Source organism: Podarcis filfolensis, assembly GCF_964270895.1.
Source record: "Podarcis filfolensis genome assembly, chromosome: 10".
In the NCBI taxonomy this organism is placed as follows: Eukaryota; Metazoa; Chordata; class Lepidosauria; order Squamata; family Lacertidae; genus Podarcis; species Podarcis filfolensis.
Window position 1 is genome coordinate 23,959,099 of NC_139612.1, and position 17,438 is coordinate 23,976,536.

A 17,438-nucleotide genomic window follows, 5' to 3' on the forward strand; every position below is an offset into this window, starting at 1 on the left:
TTAGTGTCAAAAGTGCTACTTCAGTTTAAACAGTTGTAACCCTTTTATTGCCGGTATATAATTTCCATGCAACACTCTTTCACACAATTTCATTTCAGACAGACACTTTGAGGAAAAGCAGCTTTCAGATATAAATAGCTTTTATTATCCAAGTTTCAGCATATGATGCGTAACATTTCTTGAAAGATTTCATGTGCTACTTCACTGTAAAGTCTGTGAGCTAAGCTAGAGGGGTCACTGCCACAGCCGGGATGTTTCATTTTAAAACACGGGTCTATAAAATAGCTTGTTCAGAGGCATGCTTAACCCTACAGATATTCTTATTAGAATCCCCCCCATCTTATTAGATTGCTAAAAACAATGAACCTTGAAACAAAGCAACCCTCAGCACCATTTAACCAAGTGTTAAGAATTATGCCAGATTCACGAGCTATCTTACTCACCAATAAAGTGCTACAAAAGCCGCCTCTCTCCCCCTCTCTCATCAGATTACATTCTAATCTACAGTACAGATCCATTTAGGGAGCTAATATACAACATTGTTCTATAGAAGGGCAAGAAGATATCTAAGAGATACATAGTTTTTAAAAGTCTCATTTCACTTTGAACACCACAATTAATCACACTAAACAGGAATTCAATTTAACCGAACGAAGTCGAAGGTCTTCAGAAGAGCTTGCTCTAGAACACTTCTCCCACATCGGCTCTTTTATCACGGCACTTGTTTCGAGCCTTCGTCCGGGCTTTGAATGCTGCAGAGTTGTACAAATGCTATAAAAACAGCAGAGAAATGCAATCAGCGTTAACATTCCTTCTGACAAGGTTTTGGGGTTATGCATTCATTTTGCACAGACACGCCCCAGTGTATTTGACAACAGTCAATGTGCAAAAATGAGAAAGATTTGTTAAATCTTGTATGCTGCCAGCTGACCTTTACATAGTTCTGCATCACCGAGTTCTAAATAATTCAAGTGGTGGTCTTAGCATTAAAAATTAAAATTACAACCACAATACTTTGTTGATGCAATTGTTGCCTAAGATATCGCACGGCTGGAAGAAAATTCTGCAATCCTTATGATTGCTAAGCAACCATGCCAACATAGTTGGGCTTCTCAGATTTATTATCTGTTTCCGTTCTGATTTTCCACCATACAAATGTATCACCAAGAACCTGGTAAGAGAGCTGATCGTAACACTGATATCCTGGTCACTGTGAAAGCAGATATGCATAGTAACTGTTGCCAGCAGCTGCCACCACTCCCCAACAGCACATTATGAAGGCTGTGCACACAAGTTGTGTATCAAGATAAATGGAATTCTAAGGGAAGGTTTACATACTCAATAAACGTCTCTGCAAAATGTTCCTGAAGAGAAATGGAGTTGCCAAAAGATTGCAGTTCAAAGATGCTCTGCTTGCAAAGGGACACTTATGTGGAGTCAAAGCTAACCACATAAATGAAGTCCCCATGTGAATGTCTATAAATTATATCACAACAACTGAAGCAATTTTTCCCCACCTGGTGAGACCCTTCTCGAGGGTTAACCCTTCTCATTCCAGCTTCAAGGCCCCACATGGCTTTTTAAAAGCTTCCATTGGCGCTAAGGCTTTTTAAAACCCTAAATGCTACATCAGGGTAGGGACAAACTGGGAGGAAGCCCTGTGGAGCAGAGGTCCCACAACACAAGACAGCATTTATTTTTGCAGGTCCCTCCGCCATGTGCTACTTTTATGATTCTGGGGACGGACTGCTGTTTATTTTTACACTAACCACTTCCTTAAAAGAACTATTTAAACTTATGAACTTCATAAATTTGGAAGCTGCAATATAGTGCTTTCCTTAGCCATAAGGTTAACTAGAAATGAACAATTTGATACACAATTGGAAGGTGTATGTTTCAGGTGCATGGGTGGCTGAAGTGCACTAGCAGAGAGCCCTCAATAATATGGTCTGTGTATACTTAGGATCATCTCTTCTCCGGCCTGTTGAATTTATCTCAGCCATCACCCCGGTTCTCTGTTATGCCACCTGTACATCCAAATACAGAAAGCCATTCACAGTTGCTATCTACAACTGTGAAACCACCAGCTTCTCTAACAGACTAGAGGGCTGTAACACCTTCTGAAAGAGTAGGCTGTCGGCCCAAACAGTCAAGATGGAACAGATCAAGTTCTTTAAAGTTATTTCTATCAACAAAGTCAAAAAGCAAAGGCTTTTTAGTAGTACGGCTCTGCATATCTGGGGAATTTATTTGGGGGTGGGGGACACCTACTCCAACTCTATCTGTACTGCTTTCCCCTCTTCTTTTCACCAAATTATAATGTCTGCCATGACGGAGAAACCCCAAGCCCAGGATTAGGCAGTGCTGAGCCACATGCTCAGGTTGTGCTACTGAAAGCTCTCTGAAGGTAGAAAAAGACCAAGCAAGACTCAGTTTCAAGTTAGATCAGGGTTTCCCAAACTTGGGTCTCCAGTTGGACTACAGTTCCCACCATCCCTGACCACTGGGGTCCTGGCTAGCTAGGGATGATGGGAGTTGTAGTCCAAAAACAGCTAGAGATTCATCTGGGAAACCCTGAGTTAGATGCTTTTGTCAGGAGACTAATTCCTGTGCACCCCAGGGCAAGTGGCAAAATCACAAGGCAGAAACTGCACCAAATTTCAAAACCAAACCAAACCATACCAAGTAAATCAGCTTAACAGAATGTGAGTAACATACCCTTTCAAAACGGGGAATCTTCATGGATTTAAGAGTTGCCTCATCAAGCATCAGTGGCGGCCCGAGTTCAAAGACATTCCGGAGAAGCTCATTGGACTGGATAAAACAAAAAGTCATTAGAGTTGAGCAAATGTTGCACCTTCAAGTGTTCAACCATTGCTTGTGACATATCGGCTGTCAAGAGCTGCTAAATGTGATTGTAGTACCATTTTTGTTTTCTTTCCATGGCTTTCCTACTCAAGTAGAGATGAGGTAGCACCATAAAGCAATTTCCTGTTCTCTTACCCCAGTTTGTGTTTTTAAAGTAGTTTAAAAGGCAATAAGTACCACTGCCATTCTATTGAAAGTTTTTAAGTTTACCTGCAAATGGTATTGCATCCCCGATCCTAAGATTTCCTTGAAAGTATCGTATGTTTGTTTTTTAACCCAGCAGTCAATGTACATGCGTTCAGGTCCAAATTTGACTGTCTCTGTAGGGAAGTCATGCTCCTGTCAAAATAAACAAGCAGTCAATCTCAGGAAAGTGTGGTTTTAGAAATGCAGCTTACAGCTGAATGCACCCTAGCTGCCGCTGCAAACTAAGACAGTACATTGCTTGACTCTATTTGTAAAAATCATGCTAATTTCATGACTTATTCTCAAGTGGAGATAGCTGAGCCAGACTCCAATGTATGCCTCCCAAATACTGTTGCAGGCCTTGGATTCTCGATAATTTGCTCTCATTATAAACATCAGATTAAAATATAAGAACTAAAAACAAATCCTGTGAAACACAATTTTTGGACCTAGTTGCTATCTCAATGTACTGGGTCCCCATCCCCCCCCTTTAATGAAAGCAATTCAGGAATTATTCATGACTCAAGATTCACCTTTGACTACAGGTTAGTCCTCTGACAGCAGTTTGCTCTTTAGACAAAGCCAGTATCTCTACTGAAAGACCTGAAGTTTCAAAAGCACCCCTCCCCAAAATGCTATTCCCTAAGCAAAAGTGGCCTCCATGGATGCCGTCATTAGTATTAAAAATAAAACAAATGAGATCAGGTACAATATATTCAATAGGTGTATCTTAGAACTGAGCAACGTCCCTTATACTAAAAAGAACAAGCTTTTCAAAGCACTTGCTTTTCAAAGATGAAGTCTTAACCAGTAACATTTTATACATTTTTTTACATTTGCTCATTCGTCTTTACCTCTACAGCTCGCAAGACATCTCTGAAGACAGACCGCTGTTTCCTTTTGTCCACTTTAGCACGGTGCTTGTTCCCATCTGTAGCTAGAGCCTTCAGTTTCTGTGTTAGAAGCTCCATATCTTCATAAAAGAAATCCTAGTCAAATGATGAGGGGGAAATAGCATGTTATTTGTGGGAGTTGAACTTCTTGAATATTTTGCAAACCGTATTTCACATTTCCGTTAGAATGGCTCAACTGTCATACAACTCTTCATTAAATGGAGAGATCAAGTTATAACAATACTAAAACCTAAGCGTTCTGAGAGGGTGCAGGGTAAAATAGCCCTCCCTTTAAGGGCAAAATGTCTTCTGAAGTCTACATTTGCTCATTCTATCCATCACCCTGAAATTTAGAAGAGGCAGATTATTCTTTGTCCTAACTGGAAACTGTAAATTAACCTGATGGTTATTGTGCATGCTTGGTTTTGTTGTTTTAAATTGTTTTGTTGCTGCGACCTGCCTTGGGACCTTTTGGTGAAGTGTGAGAAATCAATATATTATTATTATTAAGGCTATAAAGTGTCTTTTAGTAGGGGTTTGTTTGGGAATGTAGCCATCATTTCACTGCTCTGATGTGAGTAGCTTCAAGTGAGTAGATGCTGAAATGGTTCTGCATTTCAGAACTCTGGTTTAACAGGTCTCCTCTCTCCATTCATGACTACTAAAACTGAGTCAGCTATTGATTCCACCTTTTACCTCCCACATTGTTTATATGTGTGTTTCAGTAGCAACACTGAATATCTTATGTTTCCTTCTCAACTGACTACACCTGTCTGCCCAAGTTGCTCATCACATGATCCTATGTAATGTCTTTATTGGCTGTTCCTATGAGTGGAAAAATTTACTAGTGACAATCATTGAAACAATGAGTAGGCTGAAGGACTATTTGCTTTTTGGCAGTGTGTATGAGCCAATGTTAATGAGGTTAATGCCATTAACCAAAGTCAAATGCTGTAATCAGAGCTTAAAGTTTTGAACGCTCATTTAGATATCGTGCAATGGACTAGCTGTCTTGACGAATCTACAGTTATTCTTTTTTCTACCATCCTGGGTCACCTAGAGTTTTTATAGGTACCTTACCAAGACAGGTACATAGTTAACTTGAGACTTTTTTCTTCAGTACTGTTAAAGAAAACAGTAAAGATATTAATAAAGCCACTTTAAAATATGATAAAGCAAATTATGGAAGTCTGAAACAATAATGAACTAAGATGATCTTATTGTATCAGCTGCCTATATGCTACCAGGTTCAATTCAAGATTTTGGTATTTAAAGAAACTTGCAGTCATTGCAGGTTGTCCTGCCTCATGCTGTTGCTCTGTTTTTATTAACTACATTTTAAAAAATTCTCATTGAATTTTTATATATTGATGGAAAGCACCCTAGAATGATAATCAAGTTATGGGGGCAAGTCTACAAATTTGGAGATATAATTTCCCATATAAATGGTATCTCATGTAAGTTTATGATTATGGGAGTGATGTGTTCTCTCTCTCTCCCCCTCCCATCCTCACACACCGAACTAAAACAATGAAGGGTCACACAATCTATCGCACTCAAGGGACATGGTAAGACATAACATAGAGCATGACTTCAACTCCTCAGAAACATGATCCTGATTTTTGCAGGTGTTTGATTAGTTGCTACTGAAATATTACATTTGATCCAGATTCCAATAAGACCTATGTATGAACAAATGTTATTCATATGCAGAAAGCCATTATGTCTCCATCAGAATACACAAAACTCCCAAGATATAGCATAAAAGCTATTTACAAAAATATGCTCTCCATCTTTCCCTGCAGAATCATTCTCTGAACTTACCCCATCTGTTTCTCTTGCTAGTTCAAACAGAAGAGCCAAGGATTCCCCAGCAGCAATCCTCATGTTGACATCGTCACAGGATAACAGGATGGGAAATTTATGCAAATGCCTAGGAAATTTGGGAGCATGTTATTGATCTGCGTTACTGCACACAAAGCTATATTTGATTTAAACTGCACTTCTGGGTATGGTTTCCAAGGGAACAGAATACGCACATTTCAAGTTTCTTCTTCACTTCATTCATTGGGCAGATGGTTAACAGAAGCGTCCATGACAAGAGAGCGCTAATGTGAAGAACTGTATTCTGGGTACTGGAAATGCTATTTGAATTCCTCTCGTTCTGATAGGATTTTGTGAAGATATTTTCCAGGCATTCCATGGTTGTATACAATTCCTGGTTTAAGAAACAGACCGAGACCGTTTAATTCACTGTTTGATCTGGAATGGTTAATTCATAGCTAAATAATACCGTTCATAAAAACGTTTGCTTACTGTGATATCATCAGTGGCAATAAAGCAACAGACTCCTAAGCAGGTGGCACACTAGAAAAAAAGAAACAGAAGTTAATGCTTTTAACTTTACTGCTACATTTTGTCCTCACAGAACAAAAGACCAAAAATGAGTGAGTCTGTTCTAATTAAAAGTGGTTTAAATCATGTAACATGCTTCTGTCCTTGTCTTCAGACAAGATAACAAAGCATCCTTTAACAGATCAAACACACACTTTGCAAGTGGTTTCATACAAAAACAAGGGATGTTTACAGTTTTGTCACTGTCTTGGCCAGATCTCAATGTTTAAGGAAGAACGTTAGAGGAAAACACTCCCAGCTCCCTAGTGGTCTCTCCTTCCTTCCTTCCTTCCTGGCTAGCTCTAATACTTCCAAGGGACATTACCCACCAAACCTGCAAGAAACATTCTGAGTTACAATTGCTGTTTTTATCACCGTGCACCAGGGGTCACCAATGTGGTGCTTGCAAGCAAATCTACACCCACAGAGGCCTCCTTCTCCCTGGCGGTATCAAACTTGAAAGAAACGTTTTAGAAGAGGTTGTAGTGTATGCTTGGTTGCAGGTGTGTGTGTGTGTGTGTGTTGTCCACAACTGCCTCTCCATCCTGTGGAAGTTTCCATGGACCCAAAATGGTTGTCATGCGCTGTCGCCAGCAACCCTACCACGGAGAGTAAGCGTGACACACAGGCATTGCCTGAAGGTTCAAGACTAAGTTATAAGCCTTGATGCCAAGTCTTCCAAAGAATAAGACACAAATTAACCAGGGAAACATTTTTAGGCCCTCAGGTTCCAACACACATGTCACTGCAATATGGGATACAAGGCATCCACTTGCATTTCTTCATCCCAAGTACCAACTTTTTACTTACAGCTTGCCTTGCTTGTACACTTGCTGACGCATCACAGAGAATCTTCTTCAGAATCGGCGCAAGGGTCTTATATATTTCCTCACTTTCAATTCCTGACCCCAGCTGCACACAAAGCAGACAAGCCAATCCTGCTGCTGCACGCTGCTCATCGCTCTTGCCTAAACACAGAAAGCCAGTCATGACTTGGTAGAACTAAATGCGACAGCAATTAAACCTGATAACAGAATAATGCTATTTTATAGGAAGAGAGATGCACATTACCTTTCTTTATACAGCGTTCGATGCTATCTGTTAGCGTCATTCTCCTTTCCAGGATGAACTCGTACAGTATTTTTGAAGACAGGGCATTTTTAAGACCTTCAAGAGCTGACTGCCTTGTCTTCGCACTATTGGGGAGTTCATGGTAAAAGGTCAGTTGAAAGCTCTGTGCTGCAAATTTCAATCTGGTTGTGTTATGCATGCTTTAGATTCCACCTCTACCTCCTTCCCAAAAGGCAGAACAACATTTAAGGCTAAGATTTGCAAAGCCAAGATTTGAAAAACTACTTATCAGAGCTTCCCATACTAGCACTCAACCTCTGCTGTGGCAGACACCACATTCGCCCAATTTCTCATTCTGCAATCCTTAATGTCTCAATGCCAAGGAAACACTGCTCATAAAATGTTTTCTCTTCACAGCTCTTTTCCTTTTCTAGGCATAGGGAAAGACTCTTAATCCAACATCTTTAGGAAAAGAGCATTTGAGGGAATGGTAACTGGAGGAAGGTAGATATGGCAGGGAATAAGACTCAGGTTTAAATTGAATAAATTCCCAGTGCCTTTAGAAAATGACAGAGTGCTTTCTTGAAGTAGTGGTGAGCTGAGAAATCATGGCAGGCAAGAACATTGAAAAATGATGTGGGTGGAACAAGCTGAAAAAAGTCACTTTCCCTATTATCTATTCCCAAATTAAGACATGATGAAGGCTGACTTATACAGTAGCTATCCTAAATGTATCCTAATTCATAGGATTTGCTGCCAAGCTAAGATACAACTTCCTGAACAAATCTGCCCTTGGGTACAATAATTATTACTTATTAAACTTCTATACTACCCTTCATCTGAGGATCACAGGGCAGGGGTACAATATTATAAAGCTCCTATGACCTCATGGGAAAGCTCTAGCCCACAATTTGCAAAATCTTTTAAGCCAGCCTCCTAAACCAGGTATCTTCCAGATGGTGCTAGACTCTTAATTTGCCCACCAACCCCAGACAGTGCTCAAGGATGATGGGACAGGAGCCCTAAACATCCGGAGAACAAACATCCAGATGGCCAATTTAAGCTTTTACTTCTCAGACCTCCCATACCTCTTGTCCAACGTGAGGTCAATTAATCCCTTCAGCTTGTACTCCAAATCTTCTTGTGTTGCTTCCTCATCAACTTCAGGCCCTACACATATGTGACAAGACAGTACGATTACAATTAATAAACCTAGCCTCACAGAATGAGTCTTCAGAGTCTTGTGGAAATTATACATATCTGATTTAATCCGTGTAAGGTCTCCTCCACTTCTGCCTGGCCACCAAGCCTTCAGTGGAGGATCTGCTCTGTGTATTTCTGGTCTGACCCCGTAATAAATCAATTCATTCATACTTGATCTGCTCTGTGTTCCACTGCTGGGCAATAGTGGAGTTGGCAGATAGATGGGGCTGGACCTCCACTATGGCAGCCAGGTTTAGGAACTGGCCCCATTACTAAAGGTGTTTTGATGCCATGTAAAAACATTTATTCATTTGTGGAGGGGGAGAATAATCTGGACAAATAACCCCCCTAGAGTTTCTACTTGTACAGTGGACCCTCCGGATACGAATCAAATTCATTCTGGGAGTCTGTCTGCAACCCGAAAAGTCCGTAGGCAGAAACGCTGCTTCTGCGCACGCCGCAATTGAGCGCTTCTGTGCATGCGGCATAACCCAAAAGTTATGTATCCAGAGCGGTACGTAACTAGAGGGTCCACTGTATACTCTTTCAGAAAGGGGGCTTTGTGAGTACCCAACACAACTATTACCTTGTAGTAAGCAAAACTTGCTTCACTCAATGACTAGTCTACTCCAGATAATGTGAACGTGTAACACAAATACATGAAACATAAATTCTTTGACTTGCCTTAAGTTTCATAAAGGAGCTACAAATTAGACCCCCCCCCAAGTTATCTTGAGGGTTAGGTGCTTTTAAATAAAGTAGCATTTCGAAATAAAATATACCACATTCAACCCAAACCAAACTCTTTCCAAATGTAATAAGCATTTCATGTCTGCAGTAGTTTCCTAATAAGACACAAAGGTTAACATACCATCCTCAGTGATGCTGGAAGGATCACTGAAGCCACTGCAGTGACTCATAGTTTCAATTGATGCATCTTCATCACTAAAAGACTGCATATTTCTGTGCTGGGCACCTAGGAAAAGCATTTGGAGCAGTCAACATTAACACAGGGTAATACTCTGGAATGTCTACGCCATCAAGACCAATATACTGCCAATTTTCTATTTCTAAACCCTAGAAGTAGGGGTCCACTGCAGACAGAATTATGTGTTGGGAAGGAAGACCAACTGACAGCTATATCTCAAAGACAAATTATTTCAACAAGCCATAGTTCTGTCTTACCGTATATGCGTGGCAGCCTGTTTTCAAACTATTCTGCTATCATCTATTCTTAACTGCCTAAGTTCTTTTAACCTCCCAGTATCTGCACATTAAACGAAGTGTAACATTCTTCTGCTGTCAACCATTTGCAACATGCTACCCGGCAGAATTTCTCTGGCCAAAGAACAGCCTTGTTGGCATAGAAGTAAGCTTTTACTAAAACAAAATGGGAGGCATGCAGTCCAACACACAGCAAGTATACAAATGTGGCAGGAGCAGTTTAAAAGACTACCCTATTATGCATGTTGCATTTCTAGACTTCATCCAACTTCATTTGCAGGCCCAATCACAACTATTACTATGGGGCACCACTAAAAAAACCACTAAATATAGATATTTTTATAAAGTTTTAAAGTCACAGTATCAAACTCAGGTAGAATAAACAGAAAGCATCAGAATTCTCAACTCTTGGGGCGGGGGTCAAGCAATATCTAGCCAATTTCACTGGGTTAGAATTGCTGTATACTTACCACACTGGCCTCACGTTAATTTTATCAACAGCAACAACACATAATTACATCACTGAGGTTGCATAAATGTCTAGTGACTAATCGTCTTCCAAGATGCCTAGTTCTCATCTTTTTATTTTGAGCAATGAGCAACACCTTGCTGCTTTTAGACCTATTAGATGATACCTGTCACAGCCTTGCAGGTATTTTCAGATTACCAGGAGAACCGGAGAGTTTATTTCTGTGTATAATTTAAATGGTACCTAAGACTGAAATATATCACTGCATATGAAACAAAGCTAAACAGATTAGATTTGAGCAGCAAGTTGTATTATTAATCTGTGCCTTTACAATTTATATTGCATTTTGAATCTTTTCCCATCAAGCACACAATATGGGTCCGATTGCTCAATCTTTGTGAGCATTTGTTTAGGATAGAGGCCTGAAGGAACATAACCACATAGCTTTATTTATTGCTTCACCACAAAATCTAAAGCTGTCCATAGCAAATACCAAAATGATTGGAGACTTGTCCTCCCATTTAAAGCCTTTCAGTGTCCACAAATACATTTACATAAGTTGTTCTCTGTCTCGATTTCATCTTGGCCCGATATACCTAAAGGAGCATCTCCAACCCCATCATTCAGCCTTCTGAGTCTTCTGGCGGCTCCCTCACTGCGAGAAGTGAGGTTACAGGGAACCAGGCAGAAGTTCTTCTCGATAGTGGCACCCTCGCTGTGGATCACCCTCCCAACAGATGTCAAGGAAATAAGCATCTATCTGACTTTTAGATGGCATCTGAAGGTAGCCCTGTATCAGGAAGTTCTTGATGTTTGATATTTTATTATAAAGTGCTGGAAACCGCCCAGAGAGTCTGGGGAAACGGGCAGGGTATAAAAAATAAATTTATTAGTAGTAGTAGTAGAAATAGTAGTAAATCTGTCTGTGCTTGGCTACCGAGACCATAAACACATGACCTTTCAAACACATCTATTTGGAGGGGATCCCTAACCTGGCAGAGAGAGAGGACCTGAAATACAGGCCAGGTGGCAACCTTAACAGAGAACAAGAAGCTCGCTTCCCGCCACCCGTGGGGGGAAGCCAAGCAGAGAACTACAGCCCCCATTACGCCCCGTGGCGGGGGCGCATGCGCGCCGGCTCCCTCACCTGACGTTCCGCGCGGGTTACCTCCTCCCCGCCGCTTGGACTTGGGCATGGCAGCGGCCTTGTAGCGGCGACGGCTTCGCGCGCGGCTCCTTCCCGGTGCTCCCTCTCTGGGGTTCTCGTCGGCCTGGCTTTTGTTTCTCCCCCTCGCCCGGGCAGCGCTGACAATCAGCCGATGGAAGAGCAGGAGCGCTTTTTATTATAGAAACGTCTCTGTGAGGCCGGCTTCCCGGACCGAGGCAGCGGATGCGATTGAGGAAAGCAGGCGATAGGCAAAGCTGTAGCAGCGGCAGAAATCCCCGTGGATGCCCGTGAACGGAATCGATACATGTTTCTCCTCTCAGACGCCAAGGAACTAAAGGCGGGGGACTGACGCTGACGTGGCTTTTATAGGGAACCCAGCGGAGGCGGAGGCGGTGTAGTGACGTTACAGGGGCGTGGCTTGGAAACGACCAATGGCAATCGCAGGTTTCCGTGACGTACAAGAGGGGAGCCGCGCATTGACCTCTGGGGCGTGTGGTCCCCCCCCCCCCCAGCATCCCTTTCTCTCGAAGTTCCGCGGTCGTTTACAAGGGCGGTGCCTCTTGCAGCTGCCGCTTCATTTCTTCACCTTCCAGACATAAGGGATCGTTCCAGGCCCCCGTGGCATGCTGGGAACTGTAGTCTGTACCTTTTCCGGGGCCATTGCGGCACACGGCGGTCTCACGTCGGCCGCCTTGCCTCCGTCGTTGTCCTCAGATAACCTCCTGGTAGTTCACTGTTCCAGACAGAAACTGAGGCGAAGGTTATTCGCTTGCACAGCCCTCGAGCGGAGGGTCGGGATGCATGAAAAGATATCAGCTCCTCCTTAGCCCTGGAAACTTTGAAAGCCCAAATAGCACTTTAAGTATATTTTAACATAGGGACAGTGATTTATTATTTTTATTCTTTTATTATTAAGTTTATATACTGCCCCATGCACGCAGTTCACAGGATAAAATCACAATATAAAACCACAAAATACATAATCAAAATAAAAACAAGAACAACCCAATAACTCCCCGCAAATAATCAGAGAGGGAAAACAGAATTTAAAACACATGTACACAATACTTGTAATAAAAAAATAAGACTTGAAGAAATCACACCCTAAGTAGACTGGTAGTAAGTACATAGTTACCAGCATACATACTCTCCAACATTTCTCCATTGAAAATAAGGATATCCTCTTCAATAATAACAATCCTAATACAGTCACTCTGGGCAGCTTCCAACATACATAAAAATATAATGAAGCAATAAACTTTTTTTTTTAAAAAAAACCACCTTTCTTATACACTACATGCTTCAGATGATTTCTAAAGGTTGTACAGTTACTTATGAAAATAGGGATGTCCTAAGGAATAGCGGGACATTCCAGGATCAAATCAGAAACTGGGACAGCTTCTGTAAATCCAGGGCTGTCCCTGGAAAAGAGGGACACTTGGAGGGTCTGCAGAAGACACATACTTTAAACATATATTTGATTTTTCGGATCATTAGGATTTGGACATTGATACCCTTACACATGTTTATTCACAAATAACTGTAATCCTATCCCCACTTACCTGGGAGTAAACCTCACTGAATTACTTATGATTGCACAGCACGTCCCACTGAGTTTAATAGAGTTTACTTTCTTTTCTGTTTACCAGATTGGAGTGCAAATCTAAATGAAAATACCTACAACAAGAAGAGTACAGTAGGGGACATTTTTAGTACAGATTATTTTATTATGGCACAGCTTTTCATAGGCACCTGTCTACCAAAGTACGTAAGAGTCCTGCTGAATCAGAGCAAGGGTCTATTTAGTCCAGTCTACATAGATCTGGGTGACATGGGTGGCGCTGTGGTCTAAACCACAGAGCCTAGGGCTTGCCAATCACAAGGTTGGCGGTTCGAATCCCCGCGACGGGGTGAGCTGCTGTTGCTCGGTCCCTGCTCCTGCCAACCTAGCAGTTCGAAAGCATGTCAAAGTGCAAATAGATAAACAGGTACTGCTGCGGCGGGAAGGTAAATGGCGTTTCCGTGTGCTGCTCTGGTTCGTCAGATGACCACATGACCGGGAAGCTGTACGCCGGCTCCCTCGGCCAGTAAAGCGAGGTGAGCGCCACAACCCCAGAGTCGTCTGTGGCTGGACCTAACAGTCAGGGGTTCTTTACCTTTACATAGATCTGGGAATCTGGAGAGCTTCCCTTCTTGTCCCCCAGACAACTAGTATTAAGGGTTACCTGCCTTTGAATACTCAGTCAATTCCTTTGAAGAACCTCAAATTCTAGTGTTGTGAGACTGGGAGAGAATTTTCTGTCCAATTTATCCAAACCACATACAATACTATAATCTCTACCAAATCCTGCCCCCTGCCTGGTTGCCTTCATTGTTGATATGGCTGATATTAAACAAAAACCAACCAACCAACCAAGTCTATTATTTCTGTCCCTTGTAGCTCTTGTAGACTGTAGTTTACAAAAGCGTATGCCAGCATATATTCATTTTTAAAGCAATTTAAATTGTGCAATCCGATGCACAATTACTTAGTATAGGAGTAAATCCCATAGAACAGAGTGGGGATTAGTTTTGAGTAAAAATGCATGGAATGCATTGTCAAGTACTAAATAAAATAATATTACATCACATTTGCCCAGACACTATATAGCACTGATGGTCAGCAGAGAGCAGGTTTGCCACATGACCTCACTTTCCATTTGTAGCAGTTGTATCTGTGGAAGCTGCTAAAAATAGAATATATTTCTTATTTCTATGTCATAAACAATCTCTCTAGTTACATAGGTTTAGGCTGATTAATAGATACATGTGGTAAGAGACTGAGATCATTATGACTAATCTATTGTGTATAATTACTTAGGTCATACATTTCACAACATGATGACAAGAGCTTAGAAACAATTACATATACAAACTCTCTCTGTGTGTCACTCCCTTCAAAGTCAACTATGAACATTCCTTACATTAGGTTTTCTCCTATATAATTATTGGTCTGAGCTTGAGCCAAACTATGACAACCAACTTTGAAATCTGGATACTACTGATATTCAGTTCCAAAAACCAACATCCTGTCGAAATCCATGTTTCCTGGGGAAATTGTCTATCCAAATTGTAAACGGGACCTTGGCTTTCAGATGGAGACAGAACAGTTTTCTTGTTTGATGTTAATATTTCAGCATAGATGGGTGTCCTGTCTATAACCAAGGTACAGTTCACCCCCCTTGCTGAACAGCATTACCTTAATCTGTGTATGTATGGCAGTATACTAAATATTTAAACCTTTGGAAGGAATTTCACATTGTCTCTGTTCTATGGCAGCTGGGAGCCAGGACATTGTCCTTACATTATTTACTTTAGGCATCAGCTTAATATATATGTCTTCTCAGGCCTATGGTATTGGATCTAACTTTTTAGAAAACATACAGATTCAGGGCTAGTCTGAATTGTAATTGAATTTACTTCTGTTTGGTTCAGTGCTGAGGCCACAAGTATTTGCCTTCTGCTCCTCGGTTTGGATTGCATACAGTGACCAAAACCAACTAGCTTTCTCTGAAGCAACAGCTGGGATGTCTCAGATGATGCCTTGCTGTGGTTTCTGCTTTCAGTTCAGATTTTCACAGCTGCACGAAATTTGAAGGTATTAAAAAAAAAGCATTTAAAAAAACCAATTGCGTGGAAGAACACCTGCTACTTCTACCTTTTTAAAGTTATAATAACTAGAAGAATGGAATTTGTTCAGTCAAAGCAGGGACAATGGCTGGGATGAGTGAAGACAGTGAACTATATTGGCGTGGGATGAGACAGAAAACTGCACAGCACAGAAATTCTATGGGTGTGTGTCTGTGCAGTGTTTAATTACACAGCACCAGAGCTTTCTCTTGCTCTAGGTTTTTTTTGGGGGTGACATTAGAATACCATTGTAGTGACTAGTAGGGACTGACTCAGAGCTTTAATTATAGCAGTGGCAGGAAGTCGGACAGGAAAGGGGTTTTCTAGGCAAGGTGTAGTTCTACTAATCTATGTAATATACTTTCTGGCAGCAGCATTCTATTCCAGAGCTATGGTAAAGATCAAATTCCAAAGCTCTTTTCATTGGTCACCTGGAGAACTGGCTTTTTGATGTTGCATATTAAGAGACAAGGATTGTAAACTGTTATATACATGCATGTTATTTATAGGATACCCTATGACAAAAAGTTACCTAGGCAACTTGCAAAATAAAAACAAATGCAATAAAAATGCAAGATGCAACACAGCATTAAAACAACAGCTGAGGGAGGCAGTGGAAGACAGGGGTGCCTGGCGTGCTCTGGTCATGAAGAGTCGGACACGACTAAACGACTAAACAACAACAAATATGATTTTAAAAATACATATCAGTAGAGCTACAATTAAAAGGTACAACATGAATTAAAAGGCTTGGGGAAATGAAAAAGTATTTACCAGGTGCTAAAAAGCCTTTAATATAGTTGTAAAGCGGGCCTCTCTTGGGGTACCACCAGTGTTCAAAACTCCCATTGTTCTAGGTGCATTTTGTGACAGGGAATTTCATTCATGCGAGCAGGTTCTGAGCTCTGGGCGCAGTACTGAGCCTAAGATTTCAGATTAAAACTGCACAGTAGAAGGAAAGGAGGAGCCTTTTCTGCCTCCCCACTTCCAGCCACTCTCTGAAGACTAGAGAAGGCACCATCATAAGAATATTAGAGTGGCAGGCAGGGGAAGTATGGATTTGAGGGGTTTTTTTTGCATTCCTCAGATGATGACTAAACCATGTGGAAAATGAACATAAGATTTTAGCTGCAGCCCATTCATTTTCAGCTTTGTATTCTTGTTACAAAAATGGCGCGCCTAGGCACTCCATTGCGGTGCCCATAACCTAGGTTTACAGTGCCATTGAGCTCCTAGCTTTCATATTTCAGTTTCTAATACTGAGTACCACCACTGAAAAATGGTCCTTTCACCACCGCAGGGGAACTCAAAGAAGAATCTCATAAGAAGATCTCAACATCTGGGTAGGTAATTGAGGGAGGAGATTATTGTTCATGAAGTGCAATTGGAAGCACTGTGGAATAAATGATGAATTATAAATCTGTAAAATCAGTACATTTTTAACTTTAGTAATGCCCTACAGTACATATAGCCAGTTTCACAATGACAGTGTTATTTGTGCCTTGGCATGGTCTAGTGTTCATATATGTGTACAGACAGCTACATAAAGAAACATAACTTCTGAACAGAACCTAAGGATTTGCATTCTTATGTATCATTACTTGCTACTGTCATTACTTAACTGTTTGACTGATTTATTTGCTCTATTTTTTAAAATAACTTTGATTTTTTTTTGAACAATCAAGCAGTACATAAATTGCATAAAAATAAAAATATGAAGCCCCATTGAACTCAGGAGATTCAATGTAAATTTTCAGAGAAGTAGGCTTTTGAACACTAGATTTTTCCTTAGAAATTGGAGACTTGATCATAGTACATCATTAAGGATATTCAGTATGTGGGAATAGATACCTTCATTTTAAAGACAGAGGGCACTTCCTTAGTCTAAGTCATTTAGATTGCTGCATACACATATATTTCTAATAGCTTTTGTACGCAGGTGAAGGTACAATTGACTGAGCAGCATGAGCACAGTGAATCACCCTGAGTTACAGCGGGCAATTAGCAATTTCTGCCGAACTCTAATAGAGGCTCGCACACTGAGCAGCATTGCATTCTGGGAGCTGTTAGCTCTGCAATCAGCATTCCAAAACAGTGAGGCAGATATTTATTTAAAGCATTTTAATCCTGTTCCTCAGCCAAAAAAGTCTTCTGGAGAAGTTTACAAACTGAACCAACTAACCAAACAAACAAAAACTGTTAGGAGTGGGATCTGCTTCCTATTATTGTTCCCTCTGATGCTGTCTGGTAGCCTAGTAAAAGCCAAAGGGAGCTGATCTTTTAGTAGAGCTAA

General features: G+C 41.1%; 2 protein-coding genes across 2 annotated transcripts in view; one reads left to right on the forward strand and one right to left on the reverse strand.

The window, feature by feature from the left end:
- LOC310743932 (uncharacterized protein) overlaps window positions 1-17,438 on the forward strand; it is a 419,281-nt gene that overhangs the window by 33,403 nt on the left and 368,440 nt on the right. The gene's annotated exons all lie outside the window — the stretch shown is intronic.
- On the reverse strand, window positions 123-11,818 carry IFRD1 (interferon related developmental regulator 1). The gene is made up of 12 exons (XM_083574620.1): window positions 11,456-11,818; window positions 9,487-9,591; window positions 8,501-8,582; window positions 7,413-7,537; window positions 7,152-7,309; window positions 6,264-6,314; window positions 5,987-6,165; window positions 5,772-5,880; window positions 3,909-4,043; window positions 3,079-3,207; window positions 2,719-2,814; window positions 123-771 (listed from the first exon to the last, which is right to left on the reverse strand). Exons 1-12 carry the CDS (start codon window positions 11,502-11,504, stop codon window positions 682-684), a joined length of 1,308 nt encoding a protein of 435 aa, XP_083430746.1. The 5' UTR covers window positions 11,505-11,818; the 3' UTR covers window positions 123-681.

What these genes read in the sequence shown, in the direction of transcription:
- IFRD1 (XM_083574620.1), bottom strand. Translation starts at nt 11,504, where the DNA reads ATGCCCAAGTCCAAGCGGCGGGGAGGAGGTAACCCGCGCGGAACGTCA. An exon ending in TAACCCGCGCGGAACGTCAG is followed by an intron (nt 9,592 to 11,455) that starts GTGAGGGAGCCG and finishes TGCTTTTCCTAG; the next exon opens with GTGCCCAGCACAGAAATATG. An exon ending in TAGCAAGAGAAACAGATGGG is followed by an intron (nt 4,044 to 5,771) that starts GTAAGTTCAGAG and finishes TCATTTGACTAG; the next exon opens with GATTTCTTTTATGAAGATAT.